Source organism: Ceratotherium simum, chromosome 4 (assembly GCF_057802395.1).
Source record: "Ceratotherium simum simum isolate JZ-2026a chromosome 4, ASM5780239v1, whole genome shotgun sequence".
Lineage (NCBI taxonomy): Eukaryota > Metazoa > Chordata > Mammalia > Perissodactyla > Rhinocerotidae > Ceratotherium > Ceratotherium simum.
In genome coordinates this window covers 6563157-6590296 of record NC_141903.1, presented here as the reverse complement: position 1 = coordinate 6590296, position 27140 = coordinate 6563157, and the positions used below count along the sequence as shown (strand labels likewise).

The 27140-nt window shown below is 39.2% G+C and overlaps 1 protein-coding gene across 1 annotated transcript; it reads left to right on the top strand.

Annotated features, from left to right (window-relative positions):
* Positions 1-5845: 5845 nt before the first annotated feature.
* Positions 5846-26930, top strand: C4H5orf47 (chromosome 4 C5orf47 homolog). The gene is given in 7 exon segments (XM_087430282.1): positions 5846-5975; positions 5978-6037; positions 6040-6114; positions 13367-13452; positions 14903-15002; positions 23647-23685; positions 26768-26930. Coding segments are annotated over 6 exon segments (471 nt in total). The 3' UTR covers positions 23667-23685; positions 26768-26930.
* The last annotated feature ends 210 nt before the right edge of the window (positions 26931-27140 follow it).

Genomic DNA, 27140 nt, shown 5'->3' with positions numbered 1-27140 from the left:
AGAGAAAAGGTTGTTGCAATCCCATTATCACAATGGGATTGAAAATAACTGATCAATACATTCTAGAAAATATTCTGAAGAAGAAAATTCAGCAGAATGGAAATTCCAGAAACAAAAAACATAATAACTGAAATTTAGAACTCAAGGCAGTTCTAAATTGCCTAAAGTAAGGCAGATTAGATAGTACTGAAGAGAGGATTAGTGAACTGGTATACAGATCAGTAGAAAGCAGCCACACAGAAGCATCAAGAGAAACAAGGACAGAAACTACAGAAAAGAGCAAAAGAGATATATGGAGCAGAGTAAAAAGATGTAACATGTGTAGGGGAGTCTCATGAAAGAAAGGAAAGAACGGGACAGAAGCAATAGCTGAAGATAATGGCCTAGAATTTACCAAAACTGAGAAATGATAACAATCACACATTCAAGAAGCACTATGAAGCCCAAGCTTCCAGGATAGATGCAGAGAAAACCATACCTAGTCAAATCATGGTAAAAGTGCTGAAAAGCAAAAGACAAAGAGAAAATCTGAAAAACAGGCAGAGGAAAAATGATGCATTAATTTCAAAGGAGCAGGAATATGACCAAAAGCTGACTTCTCAAGAGAAACACTAGAAGCCCTAAGACAATAGAATTTCTTCAAAGTGCCAAAAGAAAATAGCTGGCAACCTTGAATTTGACACCCAGCACAAGAATATACTTTAAAAATACAGCTACAAAAAAGACATATCAGATAAACAAAAACTAAGTGAATTCATCACCAGTAGAATCACACTAACATAAAATGTAAAGCTTGTTCTTCAGGCAGAGGGAAAATAATCCAATATGGAAAATGGATATGTAAGAATGAATAAAAAACAATGGAAAGGGTAATATATAAGTAAACCAAAATGAATATTGACTGTATAAAACAATAATAATATTAATATCTCATGATTCTTAAAATATATGATAGAATTACAAAAAAAACTATATGCTGCTTACAACAGACATTATAAACATAAGGATGAAGAAAGGTTGAAAGTAAAAAAAATGAAAAAGATATACCATGAAACACTAACCATGAGAATATATGACAAGAAGCATCATTAGAGATAAAGAGAAACACTTCCTAAAGATAAAAGAGTCAAACTACCAAACTACAATTCTAAATATGTAGACACCTAACAACAGATAAAGACATATAAAGCAAATATTGACAGAACTAAAAGCACAAATAAACAAATTCAGAGCTATAGTGGGAGACTTTTTAGCACATGTCTCTCAGTAACTGATAGAACAATCTGACCAAACTCATAGCACAAACAGACCAAAAAAACCAACAAGGATACATTGATTAAGAAACCTACATAAGACACTTCACAAATTTGATCTAATTTGCATATATAGAACACTAGACCCAACAACTACAGAATACACATACTTTTCAAATGCACACAGATATTTCCCAAAAGTAGACCACATGCTGGGTACTAAAGCAAGTTTCAGAAAGTTTCAAAGGACTGAAATCATTCAGAGTATAGTCACTGACCACTATGGGATTAAGCTAAAAATGAATAACAAAAAAAACTAAATCTTCCAAATGTTTGGAAATGAAACAATATACTTATACATAACCCATAGGTCTAATAAAAATTACAATTAAAATATTTTGAACTGGGCCGGCCCCGTGGCTTAGCGGTTAAGTGTGCATGCTCCTCTATTGACAGCCTGGGTTCGGATCCTGGGCGCACACCAAAGCACCGCTTCTCCAGCCATGCTGAGGCCGCATCCCACGTACAGAAACTAGAAGAATGTGCAAATATGACATACAACTATCTACTGGGGCTTTGGGGAAAAAAAGGAGGACCAGCAATAGATGTTAGCTCAGAGCCGGTATTCCTCAGCAAAAAGAGGAGGATTAGCGTGGATGTTAGCTCAGGGCTGATCTTCCCCACACACACAAAAATATTTTGAACTGAATGATAATGAAAATATGACATACAAAACTTGTGTGATGCAGCTAAAGCTGTGCTCATAGGAAAATGTATAGCTTTACATGCCTGCATTAGAAAAGAAGAAAGACTTAAAATCAACAATTTAAGTATCCATCTCAGCTAGTTATAAAAAGAATTAGAAAGCAATAGAGGGAATCCACAAAATCAAAATTTGATTCATTGAAGATTAATAAAATTGATAACCTATTGTCGAGACCAAATCAGAAAAAAAAATGTATAAATTATCAATATCAGGAATGAATGGGGATAATGCTATGATCCTAGAGACATTAAGAAGATAATGAAGGTATATTTGAACAATTTTTGCCAGGGACTTTTAAAAGATAGAAGGAATGGACAAATCCATAGAAGAACACAATTTACTGAAAATGACTCAAAAAGAAATAGAAAATCTGAATAATCTTATAACTACTAAAGATCTTCTCACAAAGAAAACATCCATGCCTAGATGTCTTCATCAATGAATTCCACCAAATACATAAGAAAGATGTTATAAGCCATTCTCCCTCATGAATATAGAAGTAAAAAGTCTAAACAAAACATTAATAAATATAATTCAGGGGTATATTAAACATATAGAATGATAACATGTCACAAGCAAGTAGGATTTATTACAGAATGGAGGGTTGGTTTAACTTAGAAATCAATCAATGTTATTCATCTTATTTATGGAATAAGGGAGTAAAATCATCACAGCAAAAGCATTGGATAAAATTTAACATCCGTTTATTATCAAAAACTCTTGGCAAACTGAAAATTGAAGGGAATTTCCTTAATCTGATAAATATGACAAAAACCAAACCTACACAAATATTATACTTAATAGTGAAACACAGAAACTTTCCTTTGAGATCAGAAACAAGACAAGAATGTTCATTATCATCATTCGTATTCCACATTATATCAGGGGCTGGCCCTGTGGAGTAGCGGTTAAGTGTGTGTGCTCCACTGCTGGCGGCCCGGGTTCAGATCCCAGGTGTGCAACGACGCACCGCTCGTCAGGCCATGCTGTGGCAGCGTCCCACATAAAGTGGAGGAAGATGGGCATGGATATTAGCTCAGGGCCAGTCTTCCTCAGCAAAAAGAGGAGGATTGGCATGGATGTTAGCTCAGGGCTGATCTTCCTCACCAAAAAAAAAAAAAAAAAAAAGGTTAAAACAAAAAAACATTATATCAGAGGTTTCAGCCAGAGTGAACTGGATATCCATATGCAAAAATAGTTAATCTTGATCCTCTACATTGTTCTACTCATAAAAATCAATTCCAGGTGGATTAAATATTTAAATGTGAAGATTAAACAATAAAGCTTCTAGAATAAAATAGAGGAGAATATTTTGGAATAGGCAAAGATTTACTAAACCAAACACAAAAAGTATAATTCTAAAGAAAAATATTGACATATTGGACTACATTAAAATTAAAAACTTTTATTTATTAAGAGTCATAGAGAGTATAAAAAGATAAGCCACAGATGAGAAAAAAATATTTGCAATACATACAAGTAACAAATAGCTAACATATACAATGTGTAAAGAACTCCTCTTAACGAATGAGAACAAGATGAGAACCCCATGTATAAATAGAGAAGAGGTTTAAACACAAAAGATGATACCCAAATGGCCAAGGAGCTCAACCGCATAAATCATCAGGGAAATGCAAATTACAAGAAAGCAACATCACATTATGATACTTAATTTTATACATCAACTTAGGCCACATTACCCACATATTTGGTCAAACATTATTCTAGATGTTTCTGTGAAGGTGTTTTTTTTTTTAGATGAGTAACATTTAAACCAGTAGAATTTGAGTAAAGCAGATTACCCTCCATAATGTGGATGGGTCTCATCCAATCAGTTGAAAGCCTTAATAGAAAAAGAATGACCTCCCTCGAAGGGGGAATTCCGCCAGCAAATGGCCTTCAGACTTGAACTGCAGCATCAATTCTTCCCTGGGTGTCCAGTCTGCTGGCCTATCCTGAAGACTTTGAACTTGCCAGTCTCCACAATTGCATGAGCCAATTCCTTAAAATCTCTCTCTCTCCATATATATATGGATATATATGTATATATCCTATGTGTGTGTGTATATGCATCCTATTGGGTCTGTTTCTCTGGCGAACCCAATACATCCATCAGAAGGGCTAAAATGAAAAAGACTGACAATGCTAAGTGGTGGTGAACAGTGGAGCAACTGGAATTCCCACACTTTGCTGGTGAGAGTATAAATTGGTACAACCACTATGGATACTTGTTTGCTAGTAGCTACTAAAACTGAGCATATGAATACCCTAAGCAATTCCACACTAAGCGGTATATACTCTATAACACGTTCAACAAAAGATATATAAAAGAATGTTCCTTCCTAGCAGCCCTATTAATAATGGTCCCAAATTGGAAATAATCAAATGTCCATCAAGAGTGGCATGGATGAACAGATGGTGATATATTCAAATGATGTAGAAATTCATGCAACAGCTTGTATCTCACGAACATAACGAGTGAAAGAAGTCAAACACAGTGGACAAAGCTAAACTGATGCTGTTTGAAAAGGGGCAGGAGAGGAAAGGGACTGGGATTGGGCATCCACACGAAGTGCTTCTGCAGTGCTTCTTAATCGGGGCGGATGCTGTATGGGTATACTCACTGTATGAAAATTCACCCATTTGTATACTGATAATTGGTGCACTTTTCTACACATATTTATAGTTCAATTTTAAAAAGTTTATTTTAAGAAAGCATGTCTGTCACTGCCTATGACTTTGGGGACGTCACTCCCCATTTTGGAGCCCAAGTTCCTCTACTGTAAAATGCTGCATGGGTTTAAAGAGATGGCGTATGGGAAAGCTATTTGTAAAGTATAAAGATATGCGCTTCACAGAGTACGTGCTTAATAAATGTGAAATGAAAATTAAGTCTAAGGGAACTACCTCTTACTATGTGCCAGATGCTTAATATGCCTTATTTTGGTTTATCTTAACCCAATTATCCCGAGTTTACATCTGAGGAAACTGGAGGCTCAGAGAGGGAAAGAGACTTGCCCAAATAACTCAGCTGGTTAGTAGCTGAACCAGGATGGGCTTCAGGCCCATGTCCTCTCTGTGCAGCGTCTCTAGGCCCAGCACCAACATATGCCAGACCGGGCTCTCTAGCCTCTCTCAGGCCCCTACTTCTTCTCCCATCCCTCATTCCTTCCCCACCCCACCCGCCCCACAGCCTCGCAAGGGTCCCGCTCCCCAGCTCTCCCCTTACTGGCTTTGTTCGCTACAAAGCTCACAGTGATCCGGCCCCCTACCCCGCTCTCCGCACAGTGGACTCTCCCCTCAGTCCCCCCGCCCCAAACACACAGTGTTCCATCCCTTCAGCCCCCCACCCGCAGTGGTCCGTCCGCTCATCTAACCTACCACGCCCTCCCCACACGGGTCCGGTCCCAGCGCGCCCCCTCCACCCACTCTCCTCACAGTGGTCCATCTCCTCATCTCTTACCTGCTCCTCACACCGGTCCCAGTCCCTGCTCGCCCCCACCCCCTCACACTGGTCCCCGTCCCAGCCCCTCCCCGCCACATACAGTGGTCCACCCCCCACCCCTCCTCACAGTGGTCCTGCCCCTCACCTACCACCCCTCCCCACACTGGTCCAGTCCCAGCCCCCTCCCCCCCATACAGCGGTCCCTGCCCCCTCCGCACAGTGGGGCGTTCTCTCGCCCCCGTACCCCCCCCTACCGTGGTCCGCCCCCCGCCCCCGCTCAGCCCTGCGCTCTCCCGCCCCGCCCACCCCGCACTCCCCGCACTCCAGTGCTGGCGCCCGGCTGAGGGCCTCGGCGGCGGTTGCGGGACGGAGCGCGCCGCGATGGCGGCGGCTGGCCGCGGGCGGGCGCGGGCCCCGGCGCCCTGCGTCTACGTGACGCGCTTCGGCTCGCACCGGGGTGGCGGCGTGGCGCAGCTGGGCGGCCGCCGGGCGCAGGGCCGCTGGGGCGAGGGGCTGGGGCGGGCTGCCGCCGGGCGGAGACGTCGTGCGGCGGGGAGCTGCCCCCGGCCCCGGGCCCAGGGCCCCCGCGGCCCCCTCGGAGGCGCGGGCGTCGAGCGCGCGGAGCGGCCCCGGGCCGGCGGCACGTGCAGGTGGCGCGAGGGGGGCGGGCGGGGACAGGGCGGAGGGGGCTCCGGCCTTCGGGGCGGGCTGGGCGGTGCGCCTGGGCGTCCTCCTTGGCCGCCAGGCTGCCGGCTGTCCGGCTCTCAGGGCAGTTGGCTGCTGGGCCCTCAGCCTCCCCGTCGGCCTCCTCAGCGCGGCCTCGCCTAGGCCAGCCTGGGGCCGGCCACGCAGCAGCCCCGTCCCGCGGCCGCTGGGCCACTCGGGCGTCGGCGGCAGGCCCGGCCCCCCTGTCAGTCCACCAGCCTGTGCCGGGGCCGAAAGACAGCCCTGTCGTTCGCTTCAGGGGTGGCCGGCAAAGGGGCTGAAGCGCAGACGAGGGTCATGTAGGATGAGGCGGAGATCCAGAGGAAGGGGTACTGAGTGGAGCCGCGAAGTTCCCGGAATGAGGGGGGCCTGGGCCTGCTCCTTGGTATTCCTATTGGGATCCATCGACTTTATAAATTACGGAGAACTGACATCTTTAAAATGTTGAGTCACTTTCTCTCAAGTACAGAGGATGTCTTTCCATTTGTTCAGGCTACTTTTGTGTCTTTAAGGAATGTTTTATATTTAAAATTTTTTCTCCTGCAGGTTTTACATATGTCTTGGTAAATTTTTTCCTAGGCATTTGATCTTCTCTGCTATGGGGTTTCCTCCTCCATAATGTCTTCTAAATGTTTGTTTGTGTATATGAAGCCCCTTGATCTTTACAAAAAATCAGCTTTATTTAGGATTGATTTACATACGTTTTGAGGAGGTTTGACAAAGTTAGATACCCTACTAACACACCACCACAAACAAGATATAGAGCGTTTCCATCACCTCAAAAAGTCCTGCCTGCGTTTTGAGAGCCCATTTTTCCACCTGTGCTTTTTAAAAAGTAGCTTTATTGAGGTATAATTCACAATCCATTCAACTCACCTGTTTGTTTGTTTATTTATTTATTTATTTAGTGAGGAACATCAGCCCTGAGCTAACATCTGCCAATCCTCCTCTTTTTTTGCTGAGGAAGACTGGCCCTGGGCTAACATACGTGCCCATCTTCCTCTACTTTATGTGGGACACCGCCACAGCATGGCTTGACAAGTGGTGCGTTGGTGCACGCCCGGGATCTGACCTGGTCGGACGCCCAGCGGAGTGCACACACTTAACCACTTGCTCCACTGGGCGCAGCCCCTCAACTTTAAAGTGCACAATTCAATGTTTTGTGCAGAGTTGTGCAACCATTGCCACAATCAGTTTTGAAACATTTTTATTACCCACCCACCCCCCAAAGAAGCCCTGTACCCACTAGCATTCACTATTCCCTCTCACTGCCATCCCCTCCTGCCAGCCCCAGCCCTAAGCAGGCACTAAATTACTTTCTGTCTCCATAGATTTGCCTGTTCTGGACATTTCATATAAATGGAATCCTACAATATGTGAGCTTTCCTGATTGGCCTCTTTCACTTAGCCTATTGATTTTTGTATGTTAATTTTAGATCCTAGTACTTCACTGAATTCTTTTATTATAAGAGTCAGTTTTATTGTTGACACTCATGATTTTTCAGATATACTATTATATTATTTGTAAATAGAAATAATTTTATTTCTTTTTTACCTATTCTTCTGCCTGCAATGATTTGTTTTGTCTTATTGCATTGGCTAATAGCTCAAGTGCAATGTGGAATAGTAGTGGAGACTGTGGGCATCCTTGCCTTGTTTCTGATCTCAGGGGAAATGCATCTGTGTTCTCCATTACATAAGGTACTTGCTTTAGTACTGAGGCACGTCTACTTAAGATATTAAAAAGTATCCCTCAATTTTTATTTTCTTCAGTGTATTTATCATGAATGAGTGTTGGATTTTGTCAAAAGCTTTCTCAGATATATGGAGATAAGTGTATTTTTCCTCAGTTTTATTAATATGGTACATAATACAAATGGATTTCCTAATAGTGAACCAACCTCGCATTCCTGACATAAATCCTACTTGGTTATGATTTATTATTTTCTTAAAGTAGTGTTGGAATCTGCTAATAATTTGTTTAGGATTTTTGCATTGTTATTCACGAGAGATAGTGATCTGTAGTTTTTCTATCTTTGTACTTCTTCCTCTGGTTTAGGTATCAGAATTATACTTACTTCATAAGAGGAATTAGGAACTTTTCCCTCCTTTTCAGTGCTCTGGAGTAATTTGTAGAACATTGGGACTATCTGGTGTTTGAAGACTTGATAGAATTCTGCTGTGAAACCATCTGGGTCTAGTGCTTTTTGTGGGATAATTCCTTAATAACTTTCTATATATCTCCTATGGAGATTGGTCTCTTTAAGCTTTCTAACTCTAATGGGTCGATTTTGGTAATCTGTATTTCCCTAGGAAATTGTTTGATCTAGGTTTCCAAATTTATTTGCATAGAGGTCTGCAGAGTAGTGTCTTATGGTTTTTGACTATTTCTTGTGTTTCAGTGGTTATTTCCCCCGTGTCATTTCTTTTTTTTTGTTTTGATGTGCTTTCTCCCTTTTTCTTGATCAAGTTAGCCAGTGTTTTGTCTATTTTGTTAATTTTTTTAAAAAAACAGGATTTTGATTTATTAATGAGATATTTTGCTTTTCTAGCCTCTTCCTCATTAATAAATAAAGATAAATAATAAAGATAAAACTTTATTATTTCTTACGTGTGCTTTCTTTGTTCTTTTCATACTTTTTTCTGAGCAGGAAATTTTGTTTATTTATTTTTATTCTTCCTTTTTATTGATAAAAGTGTTTAGTCCCATGAATTTTCTTCTAACCACTACTTTAAATCCCATAGATTCTAATATGTAGTGTTTTCATTGTCACTGTTTTTAAAGAAATTCTGTAATTTCAGTTTGTGTTACCCCTCTCACCCTAGAATTGCTTAATAGATTTAAAATTTTTTAAATTTCCAGGACTTTTCTGTTTTGCTTTTGTTAGTAAACTCTAGTTTTATTGCATTGTAATCAGAGAGTGTTGTTTGTAAACAGCAATCTGCTTTATGGATGTTATTGATGTTTTCTTTGTGACCCAATTTATGATCCTACCTTTTTGTTCTTTTTCTCCCCCAGAAGCCATGAGGTTAGAAGACTGTCCCTTTAAGTCATGCATCATGTTTGCCCCTTTAAACTGAGTCGGTCCCATTAAATTGCATGCTTGCTACTTTTTGTGGTGTCTGGACCTTTAAATTGTGCATTAAAATCCTTTCCCTTTAGTCTGTGCTCTGATCTGCCCAGTTATGTTTTAGTATTTTCAGATTTAGGGTGGATTTAATTTTTCTGTGGGTCACTCCAGCTCTCCTGCAGGTACCTTTTCTTGTGTCCTTCCTTTCTCTTCCCTGCTGGTGGTAAAGCCCTGCTTAAGGTGGGGCTGGAGCATATGGGATCATAGCTCTGTGATTTAATTATTTTCTCATTTTACTAACAGTTATTTTGCAGTTTCAGCATTCTCTGTCTTCAAGTAGAATTTTTGTAATGTGAAGTAGTTTGGGGCGAAATTTGGGGAAGTTGATTACTACACATCCCACATTGCCTTTGGCTTCCCAGAAGTCCTGCGTTGGAAGGTTTTGAACAAGAGAAGTGATAGGGTCAGATTTATTTGGTTCATGCTGTGTAGGGGAGACTGAATTGGAAGCAGGCAAGACTAAAGCCCAAGTTGAAAAAATGTATAAATAATTTGGTGTCCTATCAGAACTCAATTTGCTTTGATCATTGGAAGTATCAAATGGTGCTCTGTAGAACGTGACTCCTGAGAATGAGCTGTGGTGGGAAGCCTTCAGAGAGACTTCAGCAGGGGCATTTGTTTGGACTCCAGGCCCCTCTAAAGGCCCCATTGTTAAAAGGGACTCAAGTTTTTTTTCTGGCCTCTGTGCTGGTGATTTAAAAAATCTAGGGATAGTATAAGACACTTTAGCCCTGGGTTTCCAGCTTCTTTGAATAATAACAGATAAAAGATTTATTCTAGGAATAGGAGAGTGCATGGTAGTGATGAGCTCTTCAGCATTAAAGGGGAGAGAGCAGGAAGTGTGGAAAGAATAAAATGGATCCTGTAGAGAGTCTGTGTTGCTTTAGCACTCACAGATCAAAGAGACAAAAAATAGTCCAGCGCTAAGATAGTAGACTGGACGTGAAGAACACTGAAAAACAGATGAAACAGCTCATGGGGGAGGGCGAGGGGATGCACAGATTGGTGCTGGGGATCCCACATATGTCAGGTAGGAATAACTGGGCAGCAAAGAGTGGGGAGTATGAAGCCAGTTTTCTGCTTTTGTGACTTTGGGCTGTGCTGACTTGGAGTAGGCTTTCTTCTAGTTGGTGGCTCTGAGGGGTGGGAAATGACAATAATGCAGTTTGTTCTGAAGTTTGGTTTTGAAATTTTGGAATTTTTTTGCTGTTCCTTTGTGGCAGAGGTGACATGATCAGATCTGGAGGAGGGAAAACTGGGAGGGAGTTGGGGTGGGAAAGATTGGAGGCCAGAGACCAGTTATAGGCGGTTGTGGTAGTCCAGGGGAAAGACAAGACCCTGAGCTAAGGCGGTGGCAGTGGAGGCAGAGTGGACAGGATGGAGGCCTGACTGAAAGAGGGAGGAGGAAGGGTTGAGGCCAAGTCTGAAGTTTCTGTCCTGGGCAGCTGGGCAGATGATGGAACCGTTAACTTCAGTGACCACCCTACTGTGCTTGTGAATCCAGGAATAGAGTCAAGGGAAGAAGGTCCTGGGCTAGTCTTATATTTAAACCAAGCCAGAAAGTGCTGAAGTGCTTAGGTTTCACTCAATCTTGGGTGTATTTAATATTAATGCTAAGTGGACGTTCCTTAAATACTTAGGCCTGGTGCTCTGTGGGGAACACAGGTGAATTATTTATCCATTCAACAACACTTAACTTAACATCTACTGTACTGTAGTCACTAGGTCAGGTGCTAGTGATGCAGATGGATCAGACAAATATTCTGCTCTCAGGAGACTTATCCATGAATAATGAGAATACAAGCTAGTAGGCATGAGTGCTGTGAGAGGCGCACTTAGAAGGGCTTTGAAAATTCAGGGAAAGGAGAGACATAGAGGCAGGAAGTCAAACCACATGGGTGGAGAAATTGCTAGTGGGACAGTAGAGATTATTAAGAGCATTGGCTTTGAAGTCAGAAAAACATGGGGGCCCGCCCCGTGGCGTAGCAGTTAAGTGCGCATGCTCCGCTGCTGGCAGCCTGGGTTCGGATCCCGGGCGCGCAGGACGCACTGCTTGTCAGGCCATGCTGTGGCGGCATCCCATATAAAGTGGAGGAAGATGGGCACAGATGTTAGCCCAGGGCCAGTCTTCCTCAGCAAAAAAAGAGGAGGATTGGCATGGATGTTAGCTGAGGGCTGATCTTCTTCACACACACAAAAAAGAAAGAAAAACATGATCTTGGCTCTGTCATGTATTAGCAGTGTAATACTGGACAAGTTAGTTACCTGATTCTCAGTTTCCTTATCTGTAAAATGGGGATAATAGTTCCTGCCTCAACAAATTGCTGTGAAGATTGAATGAAGTAATGCATGCAGAGTGCCTAGCACAGGGTCTGGTGTAGAATAAATGCCCAGTAATGTTGGTACACTGAGCAGAGATGGCTGGAAGGGAAGGGAATTATCATCTTGAGTTAATTTCCTACACCATATTCACATCTCCTCTGTATCTAATATATATTTACTTAAATATATTTACTTAAAATATTTATTTAAATGGGTGCATTTTTTCCTCTCAACTAAATTTCTTTTTAGAATACTTTACATCATTACTTCAGTGGAAAACTTGTACCGTTTGCCATAAATAGAAATTAACTAAAAACAATCTAATAAAGGCAAAACAATATTATTAAATTCTAGCCAAATAGATTGTCTGCTGAAGGTTGTCTGTGGTCATAAAGAGAGACTAGCAAGTCTTAGAGAAGTCTTAAAGATGTACTAGTTCCAAACTGAGACTCTCCTTGATGTTACCAGAAGATTGAAAAAGAATTGGAAAGGGAGTGAGTTTCTCACCATGTGATTTAATGTTCTTTAGTGCTATATCTGTGCCCCACCCAGAGTCATTGGCATGCTTCTCACAAATTGGGAAATGCCATTTTAGAACATACTCTAATGCACTCAACAAATGGTATACTTACTGTGTATCTAATATCTATGGCATTAAATACTGGATCTCTAATGAAGAATAAAATACACTCCTCAAGTGCTTCGTGAGATCAGAGAAGGCCCCTGGAAAACTAAATATTGAATAGGTAGAAGAAAGGCGGTAGGGCAGGTACGAAGTGGGGAAGGGTTGGGGTAGGGGAAGTGTTCCAGACAAAAGGAGAACAAATATAAAGGCTTTCAAGGAACTCATGCTCATTGCTTTATGATTTTGTCTTTGGACACACAAGCCCTTAGGTTTTCTTTTAACAGTTAATATTGGGGAAGGCAGCATGGTTTGGTGAGTAGAGACAGGAAGCTTCTTCATTCTGACAAACCTTTATTACTATCTACTATGTGTCTGGTAGTGTGGATAGAAAGATGAATAAGACACACATGGCCATTGCCCTCCAGAAGGTCTCAGCTGAGTGGAGGAAACACATTATAAAAGTTTAAAATGATATAAAAGTGTGCTAAGTGCTATGAACAAGGTGTTCCTGGAGCCAGTGCTGTGCGTGGGGCTGCGTGTGTTTGAGGGAGGGCTGTAGAGAGGAGGTGACGTGAGCTGTCTTGAAGAGCAGGTAGAAATTTGCCTGGCGAGTGTGTGTATGTGTGTGTGTGTGTGTGTGCATGCACACTGTGTTCTAGCCAGATAGAAGAGCGTGTGCAAAGGCTGGGAGGGGTAAGAACAAGACATATTTGAGCAACCACAAGGTGTTTTGTGTAGTTGGGCGCATAATGTGTATCTGAAGTTGAGTGGAGAAGAAAGGAGACTGTAGAGATACACTGGGGCAAGATGTGGTTTCTGGTATTTGTTTACTCTTCCTGACCTTTTTGGGACTCACCTTTCAAATCAGAAAAGGAAGGAGATTTCCTAGGCACTTCCAAGGTAGTTTATCTCTAGTTTTATTGTTTTTTTTTTTTTTCCCAGCATAGTATTAGCTATTTGGTAAACTGGTATTATCTAGTGATCAGAAATACCCCAACAAGTGTAAAAATCCCCAAAGAGAGCTCAAGAGACATTGATAATTGTCTCCATTCTCAGGATAGTGAATATATGCTGACCTTGCTTTTTTACCCTCTCACTCTTTTTTTTTTTTTAAATTAGGTTTAACCCAGAAGAATTTAGCTAAAAAGTTTGATTTTCCCATACCTTTGAACGAAGCTTCCAAAACAATGAAGAAAAAGAAAAAGGTATATTATTGTAAAGGGGAATGAGCAATATTTGAATTTTAGATTAACCTCTCTAAATACAAATATGTGAAGAAACTCAAGACAGTAATAATAGTTCCATCTTTTGAAACATTAAATTTACTGAAATGATGAAATACAATTAATTTAGCAGAAATGAAACTGGGTTTGAAAATATTTAACTATAAAGAATAGTCCTTCTAGAGTTCAAAGGTATAAAACACATTTTAATCCAACTGTAACCCACTGGGAGATTTTTCAAAGCATGAAAATATATGTTCCATAGAATATACCAAATTCTGATAGATAGTGTAATATAAGTATAAAAAGAAAATGATGGATTTCACAGAAAAGAATAATGTATCTATATTAGTGTCGTATTACTCTTTTAAAGACAAGGGATGTACATTAAGTTTCTAGCAGGAAAGCTGACAAGGATGAACCTTTCCTGCTGAATCATTTTAACCTCTCCTTGTCCAAATGTCATGGTAGCTTGAGTGTTTTAAGCATATTCAACATCAGTTACTCTACTAATCTTTGTTTTCCACCGTATATTTTACACATCAGTTTAAAGAAATTGTTAGTTGATAACCTCACATAAAAGTGTATTGTTTCTGAGGTTTGAATTTGATTTATAATCCATGTATAGTATAGAATAGCATTCAAGGTGACTAATCCTTGCAGCAAATGTATTTTGAGTGATCATCTAATCTTCTCACTATACTAAGAAATATTTCTTCCAAGAACCAATTCCTCTTGGGTGAGGAGAAAAGAGCAATAGCTAATATTTACTTGTAACTACTGTGTGCCAGACACTGGGGTAAGGGCTTTACACATATTTTTCATTAATTCTAATAATCCAACATATGAAGTTATTCCTAGATGAGGTTTAAGCAGTTGCCCAATGTCAAGCCACTGGTAAGTGGCAAAGCCAGAATTTGAGCCTAGATCTATCTGTTTTCTTCCAAGTCCTCTTTCTTTCTATTCTACTATATTCTTACTCTCTAGTAATTTTGCTTTGGTATGTCCTAGGAGAAATGTTTAATTCTGACTAGAATTAAATACATCAGAAAATCAAATCATTGCCCAGTGGTTTAGACATGGGAATAGGAATTCACTGTTTTTATCACCTTTCAAAACAAAATTGAATGTGTTGGAACCATTTAGGTAGGACTTTATAGACAGTGCCTTTGAAAGGAAACTTCATCCAGGGCAGTTAATTTAAATACTACTATAGAGAGGAAATGCTAGGAAGTTGGGAAAAGAGATCAGAAAATTCAATGATCATGAGAAAACAATTACATTTAAATTTTAGGTCTCTAAGTGCTAATATTGCTTTATAATAATAACATCAATTCGCATGAAGCACAGTTGAGCCACTCCCAGTTGCCTCCATCAAAATGTATTCCTGCTTCTCTGCTCAGTGTTCTTTAACTGTGTGTATCATTTTAAGGTTTCAGTATGGAATAGAGTATACAAAGTCATTTCTAGAATGCTTGAAGAGAATGAAAAATATAGACTCAGGCTGAAACACCAACAATTATCTGGTGAAAGTAAGTTAACACAATTTTTATTTTATTGTATTATTTATTGTATTTTATGGTGTTAAAGAAGACTGGCTTTTGTAACGGTTTAGTTACCCTTGGTCACTTTAGACCCGTAGTTTTCCTAATTGTCACATTCGATGTACAGAACTATAGTAACGAGGCTACCATATTATCACTGTTCATCACAATTAAAGGTACAAACGTCTTAAAGCAGTGAGTGTAGAGTAGAGCACAGGGGTAGGTATGCGTGGAGGAGTGCAGAAGGTGAACATTGACTGAATTTACTCAGCAAAGGAAACATACTTGTTTTAATGCCAACTTTTTAATACAGATTACATAACTCGTCCATATTGATGAAGAAAAACATTTTAACTGCAATATAAAATTATACATTCTGTGTCACTTCATATAGTCACTTCCTTTCCATGGATGCTGCAGTCCAATTTAATGCATTTAACAAAATCTGCCCTTGAGTTATGACCTTGATGTCATTATTTCATTCCTGGAAAACACTCATAAATTAAGTCATGTTCTAATGCTGCATCAATATTGAGTTGATATTGTGGTCAGAGCAAAATTAGATATAATCTAGTATGTTTATTAAAGTAATTGAAAGTTCTGGATCCTCAATTAAGTTGGATGCAATTTATGTAACTAATAATACCACATGAATTGATAAATCATAGTAGTTATTTTCTTTCCTTCGTGTATGTCCTAATACACATGCTACTGTGCTGAATGCTTCTATAGGTTCTTTATACGGTCACTCGATGACAACTTCTATTTTGACAGTAAATCTGCAGAATTTAATTTTTTTCATTTATTTTTATTATTTATTTTTTTATTGAGGTCACATTGCTGTATAACATTATATAAATTTCAAGTGTACATCATTACATTTTGACTTCTGAATAGACTGAATTATGTTCACCACTAAAAGTCTAGTTGCCATCTGTCACCTTACACATGTGCCCCTTTACCGCTTTTGACTTCCCCACACCCCATCACCCTCTGATAACCACCAAGCTGTTCTCCATATCTGTGTGTTTGTTTGTTTATCTTGCACATATGAGTGAAGTCATATGGTAATTATGTTTCTTCCTCTGACTTATTTCACTTAGCGTAATACCCTCAAGGTCCATCCATGTTGTCACAAATGGCAAGGTTTCATGTTTTTTATGGCTGAGTAGTATTCCATTGTGTATATATACCACATCTTCCTTATCCATTCATCCGTTGGTGGGCACTTAGATTGCTCCCAAATCTTGGCTATTGTGAATAATGCTGCAATGAACACAGGTGTGCATGTATCTTTTCGAATTAGTGTTTTTATGTTCTTTGGATAAATACCCAGAAGTGGAATAGCTCGATCATATGGTATTTCTATTTTTAATTTTTTGAGAAATCTCCATACTGTTTTCCATAGTGGCTGCACCAGTTTGCATTCCCACCATCAGTGTATGAGAGTTCTCTTTTCTCCACATGCTCTCCAACAGTTGTTATTTATTGTCTTGTTAATTATAGCCATTCTGATGGGCATGAGGTTATATCTCATTGTAGTTTTGATTTGCATCTCCCTAATAATTAGTGATGTTGAACATCTTTTCATGTACCTGTTGGCCATCTGTATATCTTCTTTGGAAAAATGTCTGTTCAGATCCTCTGCCCATTTTTTAATTGAATTATTTGTTTTTTTGTTGTTGAGTTGTGTGAGTTCTTTGTATATTTTTGATACTAACCCCTTATTGGTTATATAATTTGGAAATGTTTTTCTCTCAGTTGGTATGTTGTCTTTTTGTTTTGTTGATGGTTTCCTTTGTTGTGTAGTAGCTTTTTAGTTTGGTGTAGTCCCATTTGTTTATTTTTTCTTTTGTTTCCCTTGCCTGAAGGAGACATGATATTCAAAAATATACTGCTAAGACTGTTGTCAAAAAGTGTACTGCCTATGTTTTCTTCTAGGAGTTTTATGGTTTCAGGTCTTACATTCAAGTCTTTAATCCATTTTGAGTTAATTTTTGTGTATGGTGTAAGATTATGGTGTACTTTCATTCTTTTGCACATCGCTGTCCAGTTTTCCCAATACCAATTATTGAAGAGACTTTCCTTTCTCTGTTGTATGGTCTTGGCCCCTTTGTCAAAAATTAGCTATCCATAGATGTGTGGGATTATTTCTGGGCTCTCGGTTCTGTTCCATTGATCTGTGTGTCTGTTTTTCTGCCAATACCATGCTGTTTTGATTACTATAGCTTTGTAGTAAATTTTGAAATCAGGAAGTATGAAACCTCCAGCTTTGTTCTTTTTCCTCAGGATTGCTTTGGCTATTCGAGGTCTTTTGTTTTTCCATATAAATTTTAGGATTCTTTGTTCTATTTCTGTGAAAAATGTCATTGGGATTCTGATTGGGATTGCATTGAATCTGTAGATTGCTTTAGGTAATATGGACATTTTAACTATGTTAATTCTTCCAATCCATTAGCATGGAATCTCTTTCCATTTCTTTATGTCTTCTTCATTTTCTTTCAACCATGTCTTGTAGTTTTCAGTGTACAGGTATTTCACCTCTTTGGTTAAATTTATTCCTTGGTATTTTATTCTTTTTGTTGTGGTTGTAAATGGAATTGTATTATTGATGTCTTTTTCTGCTAGTTCATTGTTAGTGTATAGAAATGTGACTGATTTTTGTATGTTGATTTCGTACCCTGCAACTGTATTTGTTAATTATTTCTGATAGTTTTTGGTGGATTCTTTAGGATTTTCTATATATAGAATCATGTCATCCACAAATAGTGACAGTTTGACTTTTTCCTTTCCAATTTGGATACCTTTTATTTCTTTTTCTTGCCTAATTGCTCTGGCTAGGACTTCCAAATACTATGTTGAACAAGAGTGGCAAGAGTGGGCATCCTTGTCTTGTTCCTCTTCTTAGAGGAGTAGCTTTCAGTTTTTCACTGTTGAGTATGATGTTGGCTGTGGGTTTGTCATATATGGCCTTTATTATGTTAAGGTATTTCCTTCTCTACCCATTTTATTGAGAATTTTTATCAGAAATGGGTGTTGAATCTTGTCATATGCTTTTTCTGCATCTATTGAGATGATCATGTGATTTTTATTCTTTATTTTGCTAATGTGGTGTATCACATTGATTGATTTGCAGATGTTGAACCATCCCTGCATCCCTGGAATAAATCCTACTTGATTGTGGTGTATGATCATTTTAATGTATTGTAATCGATTTGCTATTCGAGGTCTTTTGTTGTTCCATATAAATTTTGTTGAGGATTTTTGCATCTGTGTTCATTAGTGACATTGGCGTGTAATTTTCCTTTTTTGTGTTGTCCTTTTTTGGTTTTGGTATCAGGGTAATGGTGGCCTTGTAAAATGAGTTAGGAAGTGTTCTGTCCTCTTCAATTATTTGAAAGAGTTTGAGAAGGATAGGTATTAAATCTTCTTTCAATGTTTGGTAGAATTCACCAGAGAGGCTATTGGGTCTGGACTTTTGTTTTTTGGGAGGTTTTTGATTACTGTTTCAATATGTTTACTTGTGATTGGTCTATTCAGATTCTCTATTTCTTCTTGATTCAGTTTGGAGAAGTTGTATGATTCTGAGAATTTATCCACTTCTTCTAGGTTATCCAATTTGTTGGCATATTGCTTTTCTTAGTACTCTCATAATCTTTTGTATTTCGTTGGTATCTGTTTTAATTTCTCCTCTTTCATTTCTGATTTTATTTATTTGAGCCTTTTTTTCTTAGTGAATCTAGCTAAGAGTTTGTTTATATTTTCAAAGAACCAGCTCTTAGTTTCATTGATCTTTTGTCTTTTTAGCTTTTATTTCATTTATTTCCAGTCTTATTTTTATTATTTCCTTCCTTCTGCTGCCTTTGGGCTTCATTTCTTCTTCTTTTTCTATTTCTTTTAGGGTGTAGTGTTAGATTGTTTATTTGAGATTTTTCTTGTTTCTTGAGCCTGTATTGCTATATACATCTCTCTTAGTACTGCTTTTGCTGCATCACATAGGTTTTGGTATGTTGTGTCTTCATTTTCATTTATCTCCAGGTATTTTTTGATTTTTCATTTGATTTCTTCATTGATCCAATAGGTGTTTGGTAGCATATTGTTTAGTCTCTCCATATTTGTGACTTTTCCAGCTTTCTTCTTGTAGTTGATGTCTAGTTTTATACTCTTGTGGTTGGAAAAGATGCTTGATATGATTTCAGTCTTCTTAAGTTACTGAGACGTGTTTTGTTTCCCCATATGGTCTATTTTTGAGACTGTTCCATGTGCACTTGAGAAGAATGTGTATTCCACTGCTTTTTTTTTTTTTTTTTTTAAAGATTTTATTTATTATTTATTTATTTTTCCCCCAAAGCCCCAGTACATAGTTGTCTGTCATAGCTGCACATCCTTCTAGTTGCCGTACGTGGGACGCGGCCTCAGCATGGCTGGAGGAGTGGTGCCTCGGTGCGCGCCCGGGATCCGAACCCGGGCCGCCGGCAGCGGAGAGCACGCACTTAACCGCTAAGCCACGGGGCCGGCCCTCCACTGCTTTTGAATAGAATGTCCTATATATATCTATTAAGTTCATCTGGTCTAGAGTTTCATTTAAGTCCACTGTTTCCTTCTTGACTGTCTGGATGGTCTATCCATTCATGTTAGTGGGGTATTAAAGTCCCCTACTATTATTGTGTTGCAGTCAGTTTCTCCCTTTTGGTCTGTTAATAGTTGCTTTATATACTTTGGTGCTCTTATGTTAGGTGCATATATATTAATAAATGTTATGTTTTCTTAGTGGAATGTCCCCTTTATCATGATATAATGTCTATCTTTGTCTCTTCGCATCTTTTCTGGCTTGAAGTCTATTTTGTCTGATATAAGTATAGCTACACCCCCTTTCTTTTGGTTGTCATTTTCTTGGGGTATCATCTTCCATTCCTTCACTCTGAGCCTATATTTGTCTTTAGAGCTGAGATGGGTCTCCTGGAGGCAGCATATTGTTGGGTCTTGTTTGTTAATCTGTCCAGCCACTCTGTGTCTTTCGATTGGTGAATTCAATCCATTTACATTTAGGATGACTATGGATATATAAGAGCTTAATACTTCCATTTTATCTTTTGTTTTCTTGTTGTTCTATGTTTCCATTGTTTCTTTTTTATTGTGTTTCTGTCTGCCATTTTAGTTTGTTGGTTTTCTGTGATGTGTTTCTCAGTTTCCTCATTTTTTATGTTTTGTGACTCTGCTCTGAATTTTTGTTTCGTGGTTACCAGGAGGTTTATATAAAAGATCTCATAGATGAGATAGTCCTTTCTCTGTTGATAACATCGTGTCTCCATTTGCCTATGCAATTTTCGTCCTTTTCCTCTTCCTCTTCTATATTTTTGTTATCACAAATTATCCCTTTTTGTATTGTGAGTTTGTCACCAAATCGAAGTGGTTATAGTGATTTTTAATGCTTTCTTTCCCTTTAGCCTTTGTGTTATAAATGTTTACTAACCTGTTCTGATATAGAGCTGCAATTTTCTGATTCTGTTTATTGCCTTGCTCAAAGCTTTGTCTATCTTTGCCTTTTTGTTTCAGGTAGGAGGGCTCCTTTAAAACATTTCTTATAAGGCAGGTATAGGGGCTATGAACTCCCTCAGCTTCTGTTTGTCTGGGAAGGCCTTTATTTTTCCTTTTTATCTCAAGGATAACTTTGCTGGATAGACTGTTCTTGGCTGACAGTTCTTATCTTTCAATATTTTGAATATATCATTCCACTCTCTCCTAGCCTGTAGAGTTTCTGCTGGGAAAACTGTTGATAGCCTAATGGGGGTTCCTTTGTGAGTTATTTTCTTCTCTCTGGATGCTCTTAATATTCTTTCTTTGTCATTGACTTTTGACAGTTTTAATATAATGGGCCTTGGAGAAGGTCTTTTTGCGTTCAGATAATTAGGTGTTCTGTTAGCTTCATGTACTTGTATATCCAGTTCTTTCCCCAGGTTTGGGAAATTCTCAGCTAGTAATTCTTTAAATGACCTCTCTGTTCCTTTCTCCCACTCTTCTCCTTCTGGGATACCCATTATTCTTATGTTGCTTTTCCTAATTGAATTGCATATTTCTCTTAGAATTTCTCCATTTTTTAAAAATCTTAATTTTCTCTCCTCTTCCACCTGAATCATTTCTAGATTTCTGTCTTTGAGCTTGTTAATTCTTTCTTCCATATGGTCTGCTCTATTTCCACTGCTTTCTACTTCATTCTTTATCTCATTTATTGTGTTCTTCAGCTCCAAAATTTCTGTTTTTTTTTTTTTTTGAGTTTCAATCTCTTTGGTGAAGTACTCTTTCTGTTCATTAATTTTATTCTTGAGCTCATTGAACTTTCTTTCTGAGTTTTCCTGTACCTCACTGAGTTTCTTCACAACAGCTATTTTGAATTCTCTGTTAGTTATATTGCAATCTTCCATGACTTCAAGTTTGGTTTCTGGAGAGTTGTCGTTTTCTTTTTGTGCTGCCATATTACTGTAGTTCTTCATGGTGCTTCATGAGTTGTTCCTCTGCTGGCACATTTGTGGTAGCAAACACCTTTCTTATTTGGGTAAGGCTTTGTTTAAATTACTTTGATTCTGAGCTGCTTCTCATTATATTTGAGAGCGTGAACTTCCCCGCTCCACTGCATCTGCCAGAGGCATCGTCAGTGCCTCATCGTGCTCCTTGTGCCTCTGAGGCTGCTGTTGCCTTTCTTGCTTACAATGTCACTGCAGTCATGGGTGTCACTACTGGGTGGGTGGGGTGGCTGCCAGAACCTCTGCTGCTTCTGGGGTTGCCTGGGTCATGGATTCCCCCATTGCAGTGGGTGGGGGAGAGGGAGAATGGGGCAGGAACCAGGGTTACAGTCACTTCTGCCATGTCCAAGTTTTTGAGTCTGCAGGTGCTGCTGCTATGGGTTGGGGGGGGAGTCGTGGACACTTGTGCAGCTGGGGGGACCGGGTTTGTGGGTTGCACTGTTGCTGCTCTGCATGGGCTTGGGTGCTGCTTCTTCATGTGCCACCTGCGCTGCTGCTCCCAGGTTATCTAGGGGTGCTGGCAACATTGCTGCCAGGGGCATTGGGTTTGTAGGTGTAACCACTGCTCCCAGATGGGCCAGGATTGTGGGCGATACTGCCACCACCACTGGGGGAGGGGTACTTTGGTCACAGAGGCCACTGGAGCTCCTGAAGCCTCGGGTCTCTGGCACCTGCACAGTTCCTGGTACTTCAGGTCACGGGCACCGCCGCTGCTGCAGGGGTTCTTGGGGTCTTGGCTGTAGCCTCTGCTGCTGGAATGGCCAGTGTTGGAGGCACCACCACTGAGGGAGGGAGGGGACTGGGTCAAGGGCACTGCTGCATTTCCTAAAGCCTCAGGTTGCAGGTTCCACCAGTTGCAATGGGGTAGGGGCTGAGCCAGAAGTGCTGCTGTGGCTCCTGCAGCCTCTGGTCTCTGGAGCCACCGTGCTTCTTAGAACCTCAGGTCACAGGCATTGTGGCTGCTGTGGGGGGTATCTGTCTTGGGTGTAGCCTCAGCTGCTGGAAGGGTTGGTGTTGGAGATGCCATCGCTGAGGGAGGGGGAGGGGACTGGCTCACAGGTGTCATCGTGGTTCCTGGAGCCTCTGGTCCCGGACCTGCAGTCATTCCTGGCACCTCTGGGAGTGTGGGCTGCCTGGATTCCTGGGGCCTCCATTCGTGGGTGTTACCTCAGTTCCTGGGGCCTCTGCTTGCAGGTGCGGCTGCAGTTCCTAGAACCTCTGGTCTTGGGAACTGCTACCGCTGTTCCCCTGGTTACACGACCTCTAGAAGGTCCAGTCCACCCACTTTCAGATGTATAGATGTCTGGATCTCTCAGGCATTCAAGTGTGCTGTGCAGAGAGTCCTTTTTTGGTCTATGTATATCCTACTGGTTGTAACTTAGAGGTGAAAGACAAAGGGAACAACTCCACCATGATTCTGACGTTGACCATTGCAGAATTTAATTTTGTGAAGAATTTCGTGAGATGATAATTAGAACAGAATATCATTTTGTAAGCAATGTAACACTGAAAACCCATTACTGTTCATGTAATATTGCATCAATAATAGCATAAGTTATTTGCAATAATGGCATATAAAACAATGTTCAGATTAGTGATACTCTATTTTACTTTTCTTATTCAGTTAAGGAAAATGAGGCAGTAGAGGGCATTAGGAAGAAAAAAGTACTCAGTGGTTTCTTAAGTGAAAACGAAGTCTGAATAGACAGAGCAATGAGCAGAAAACCTGAACCTTGTTCTGAATGTTTATCCAGCTCCAATTACTTTAATAAACATACTAGATTACATCTGCTTTTGCTCTGGTCATACCTTGAACTTTTCGAGTTCTCTTGTGCTTCAGCAAGAGGCCTTCTACTGAACATCAAGTAATCTTGTAAGGATTATTTAACGACTTAAAATAATATACTGTGTTTTCCAGAAATAGCCTCTTAAAAACATGAAGTATCCCTGCAATTCATTATTTTGTATTACAATTTTAAACCAGATTATAAAAACTAATAATTATGTTTTAAAAATGTGTTATAACTCTTATTCCTTAATATGTATTTATTAATGGGAAAATTAGTGCTAGAGGCCAACTTGAATTTTCCTTGTATTTTATGTTGCTTTAGACTCAAATCACACAAGATGAATCTTCTTATCATCTTCTGGTAAGAACCCATTTAGATAACAGTTATAGACTTTTTTCCTTCCTTTACATCCTACCGTCTTCAACCTCTAGTGTGTGTGTCCATGGCTAATTCCAACCTGTTCCTTCCTGAACCTGGTGTTAGGCACATAGGAGGCACTCATTAAATATTTGTTGAAGTTTAATAAACTTCATTTGGGCCCCATCTTAATAATGCTATTGAAACTACTCTCTCCATGGTCTATGTTTTTGGTTTTTTTTTTTTTCTTTTTGTTCATATCTCTGCTTAGTTCTCTTTCTCTTTGAATGTGCTGTCACATTTAATATTATCTTAATACTATACCTTCAAATCTTTCTTCTTTCTTAGTGTTCTGGAGGCTATGTCATGGTTCTCTTTCTGCCTTTCTGACCATATTTTCTGTGTATTTTTTATTTGTCCCTCTTTCTGCCTTTCTGACCATATTTTCTGTGTATTTTTTATTTGTCCCTTTTGCTACCACCTAATAACAAATGCTGCCCTAGGAGTAATTGGTCTTACTCACTCTTTACATATTTACTCTGAGATAACTCACCCATTTTCTGGTCATGTACTTCTGAATTTCTTTAGGCTATTCCACAGTTACTTTTAAGTGCCACATATTTTAAACCGAGCATATCATCCTTCCCCCTTTCTTTTCAATTGTACCCTGGTTTACTAATAATCTGGGCTTATTACATTCTTAGGGAGAGATTACATCTAGTTTGGTGGGGTTTAGAACGTAATAGAAAAGGTAAGTAAGGTGGGCCTTGGAAAAGAGAAGTAGACTTTTATAAGTGGGAATGTGGGGGAGGAGAGTATATTTTAGACATGGATATGAGCAAGTTCATGGAGTCCAAGAAAATGTTTAGGAACGTACAGTTTGATTAAAGCATGTTTAAGGTAGTCACAGTGAAGAGAGGTATAAAAATATACTGACACTATATTTCAAAGGGTCTCAGTTGAATGCTGGGCCGAGGATTTGTACTCAGTTCAGTAGGCAATGAATAAACATGAGACATTTTCTTACCCTTTTATTCTTAATGGTTTCAAATGTACAGAAAAGTTGCAAGAATAATACAGAGAACTCCAGAATACCCTTTACTTAGGTTCAGTGATTTTTAACATCTTGCCACATTTCCTTTTCATTCTCATACTCTCTGTCTCTGTGTATATATAAGGTATTACCCCTTAATACTTTAGTGTGTATATCCTAAGAACAAGGATATTTTTTATATAACCACACTATAGTTATCAAATTCAAGAAATTTAACAATCATATAAAACTTTTATATAACCTATAGCCTGTATTCCAATTTTTTCCAATTGTCACAATAAAGTCTTTAATGGGATATTTTTCCTGGTACAAGGTCCAGTCCAGGATCATGTATTACATTTAGTTATCATACCTCTTTAATCTGTAACAGTTCTTCAGCCTTTCTTTGTCTTTCATGATATTGACATTTTTGAAGAATACAGGCCAGTTATTGTTCAGACTCCAGACTTGCTGACACCTTCTCATGATTTGATTCATATTTTTCATTTTTTTTCACTTAGGAAGGTTCACCCTGAGCTGACATCTGTTGCCAATCTTCCTGTTTTTGCTTGAGGAAGATTTGCCCTGAGCTAACATCTGTGCCAGTTTTCCTCTATTTTGTATGTGGATCGCTGCCACAGCATGGCCGCCAATGAGTGATGTAGGTCCGCGCCTGGGAACTGAACCAAGGCCACCAAAGTGGAGCATGTGGAACTTAACCACTAGGCCACCAGGCTGGCCCCCGTATTTTGCATTTTTGGCTGGAACATTATATAAGTAATGTTGCTTCCTTCTCAGAGTATCACATCTGAAATCATGTGGTCTTCATTTATCCCTTATTAATGATAACTTTGATCTCTTGGTTAAGTTGTTGTCCATTTCTCCACTATATATAATTACTATATTTCCTTTTGTAACTAATAAATATTTTACAGAAAGATAATAAGAGATATGCAAATATTTTGTACATCATTAGTAGAGAACATTTTAAAGCAGTGGCTTGATCAGATCTGCATTTTAGAAAGGATCTGGTGTCATTTTGTGGAAAGCTTTGGAATGGAGGCAAGATAGGAGGTGAAAAAGAAAATTGGAGGATTGTAATAGCAGTCTAAGTGAAAAAGTGAAATGCACTTTAATGCGAGTGGCAGAGTGGGTGGAGAGAAGAGAAATAATTAGATGTAGGAGATAAGAGAGATGATACTGAGTTTTGAGAATAAGTAGATAAGGAAGAAGGAAGTCAAAAGAAAGAACTGGTTTTGTGAAGGTACTGAGTTTTATTTTGGGATGTTGAATTTTAGGTGATAGTGAGGTACTGGTGAAAATTCCAAGCAAGCAATTAGAAGTGCTGTATAGTGTGATATCTATGCTGCATAAAGGTAGTTTTAGCAGTAGATGTGGATGAAAACCTCAACGTGAGGATGGAGGGCGAGGAGAGGACTAAGAACAGCATGTCGGGCAATGTCTAGGATGATGAGGAATTCTCAGTTTCAAAGAGGGATTCGAGGGGCTCAGTCAGGAGTAGTGAGAGAGATGACTGTGGATCTGAGGGAGGATACAAGTGAAGCTTGCAGGAGATAAGGAATTGGCAGTTCAAAGGAGAGAATGACCTTGTTTAGTGAGCACGCAGGGGTACAAAAAGTAGGAGTGTAGAAATATGTCAGCTAGGAACATTTGAAGAGTTCCAGCACTCTGAAGTAAAGCAGAAGTTCCAAGTGGTGACAGCGTTCAAGCAATGACCTTACTTATGAGTGGCTCAGGTGGCCTGGAAAGGCTTGTGCTATAGTGGTTCTGTTACAGAGTTCCTGTAAATGGGGTTGTTGAAGTCACCAAGGGTATCGGCAGGAGTTGGAGTGGAGAAGAAAAATATGAGTTACGCATTGAGTCCATCAGAAGCTTTTATGGTCAACTAGAGAAAGTAAAAGTTATCAAAACAGTAAATATAGAGAGTGGCTAACTGTTGCTTTGCAGTCTTAGAAATGTTAAAAATTTTCAGTGACTACTGATTATGACATTTTATATTAACAAGATTCAATTTTGTCATCTTTTATTTAGGATTAACCTATCTTTGGATCTGTTTACCAAAGAAGATTATGAAGAGTTTAAAGATGGAGCCTTAAGTTGAATCATAATTATTTGTTAATTTTGGTGTGTTTTTTGGAATTGGAACTTTAATAGTTGAATAGAAAGATGACCTTCTTTATAAATTAATAATATTTCTTTGCAAGTTAATAAAATTTTAGTTAAATATTGTTATCCTATGCATACAGTTATTTTCAGTTAATACTTATTTCCTATTCTTTTAAATTACTCTTATACATAAAATGTAAATTAGTATATCAATACAATTGCATGCATTTAAATTGCCAACTTTTTCCCTTATTAATGAGTCTGCAACTGCTGCTTTATTTGTCTCTTGATTTACATG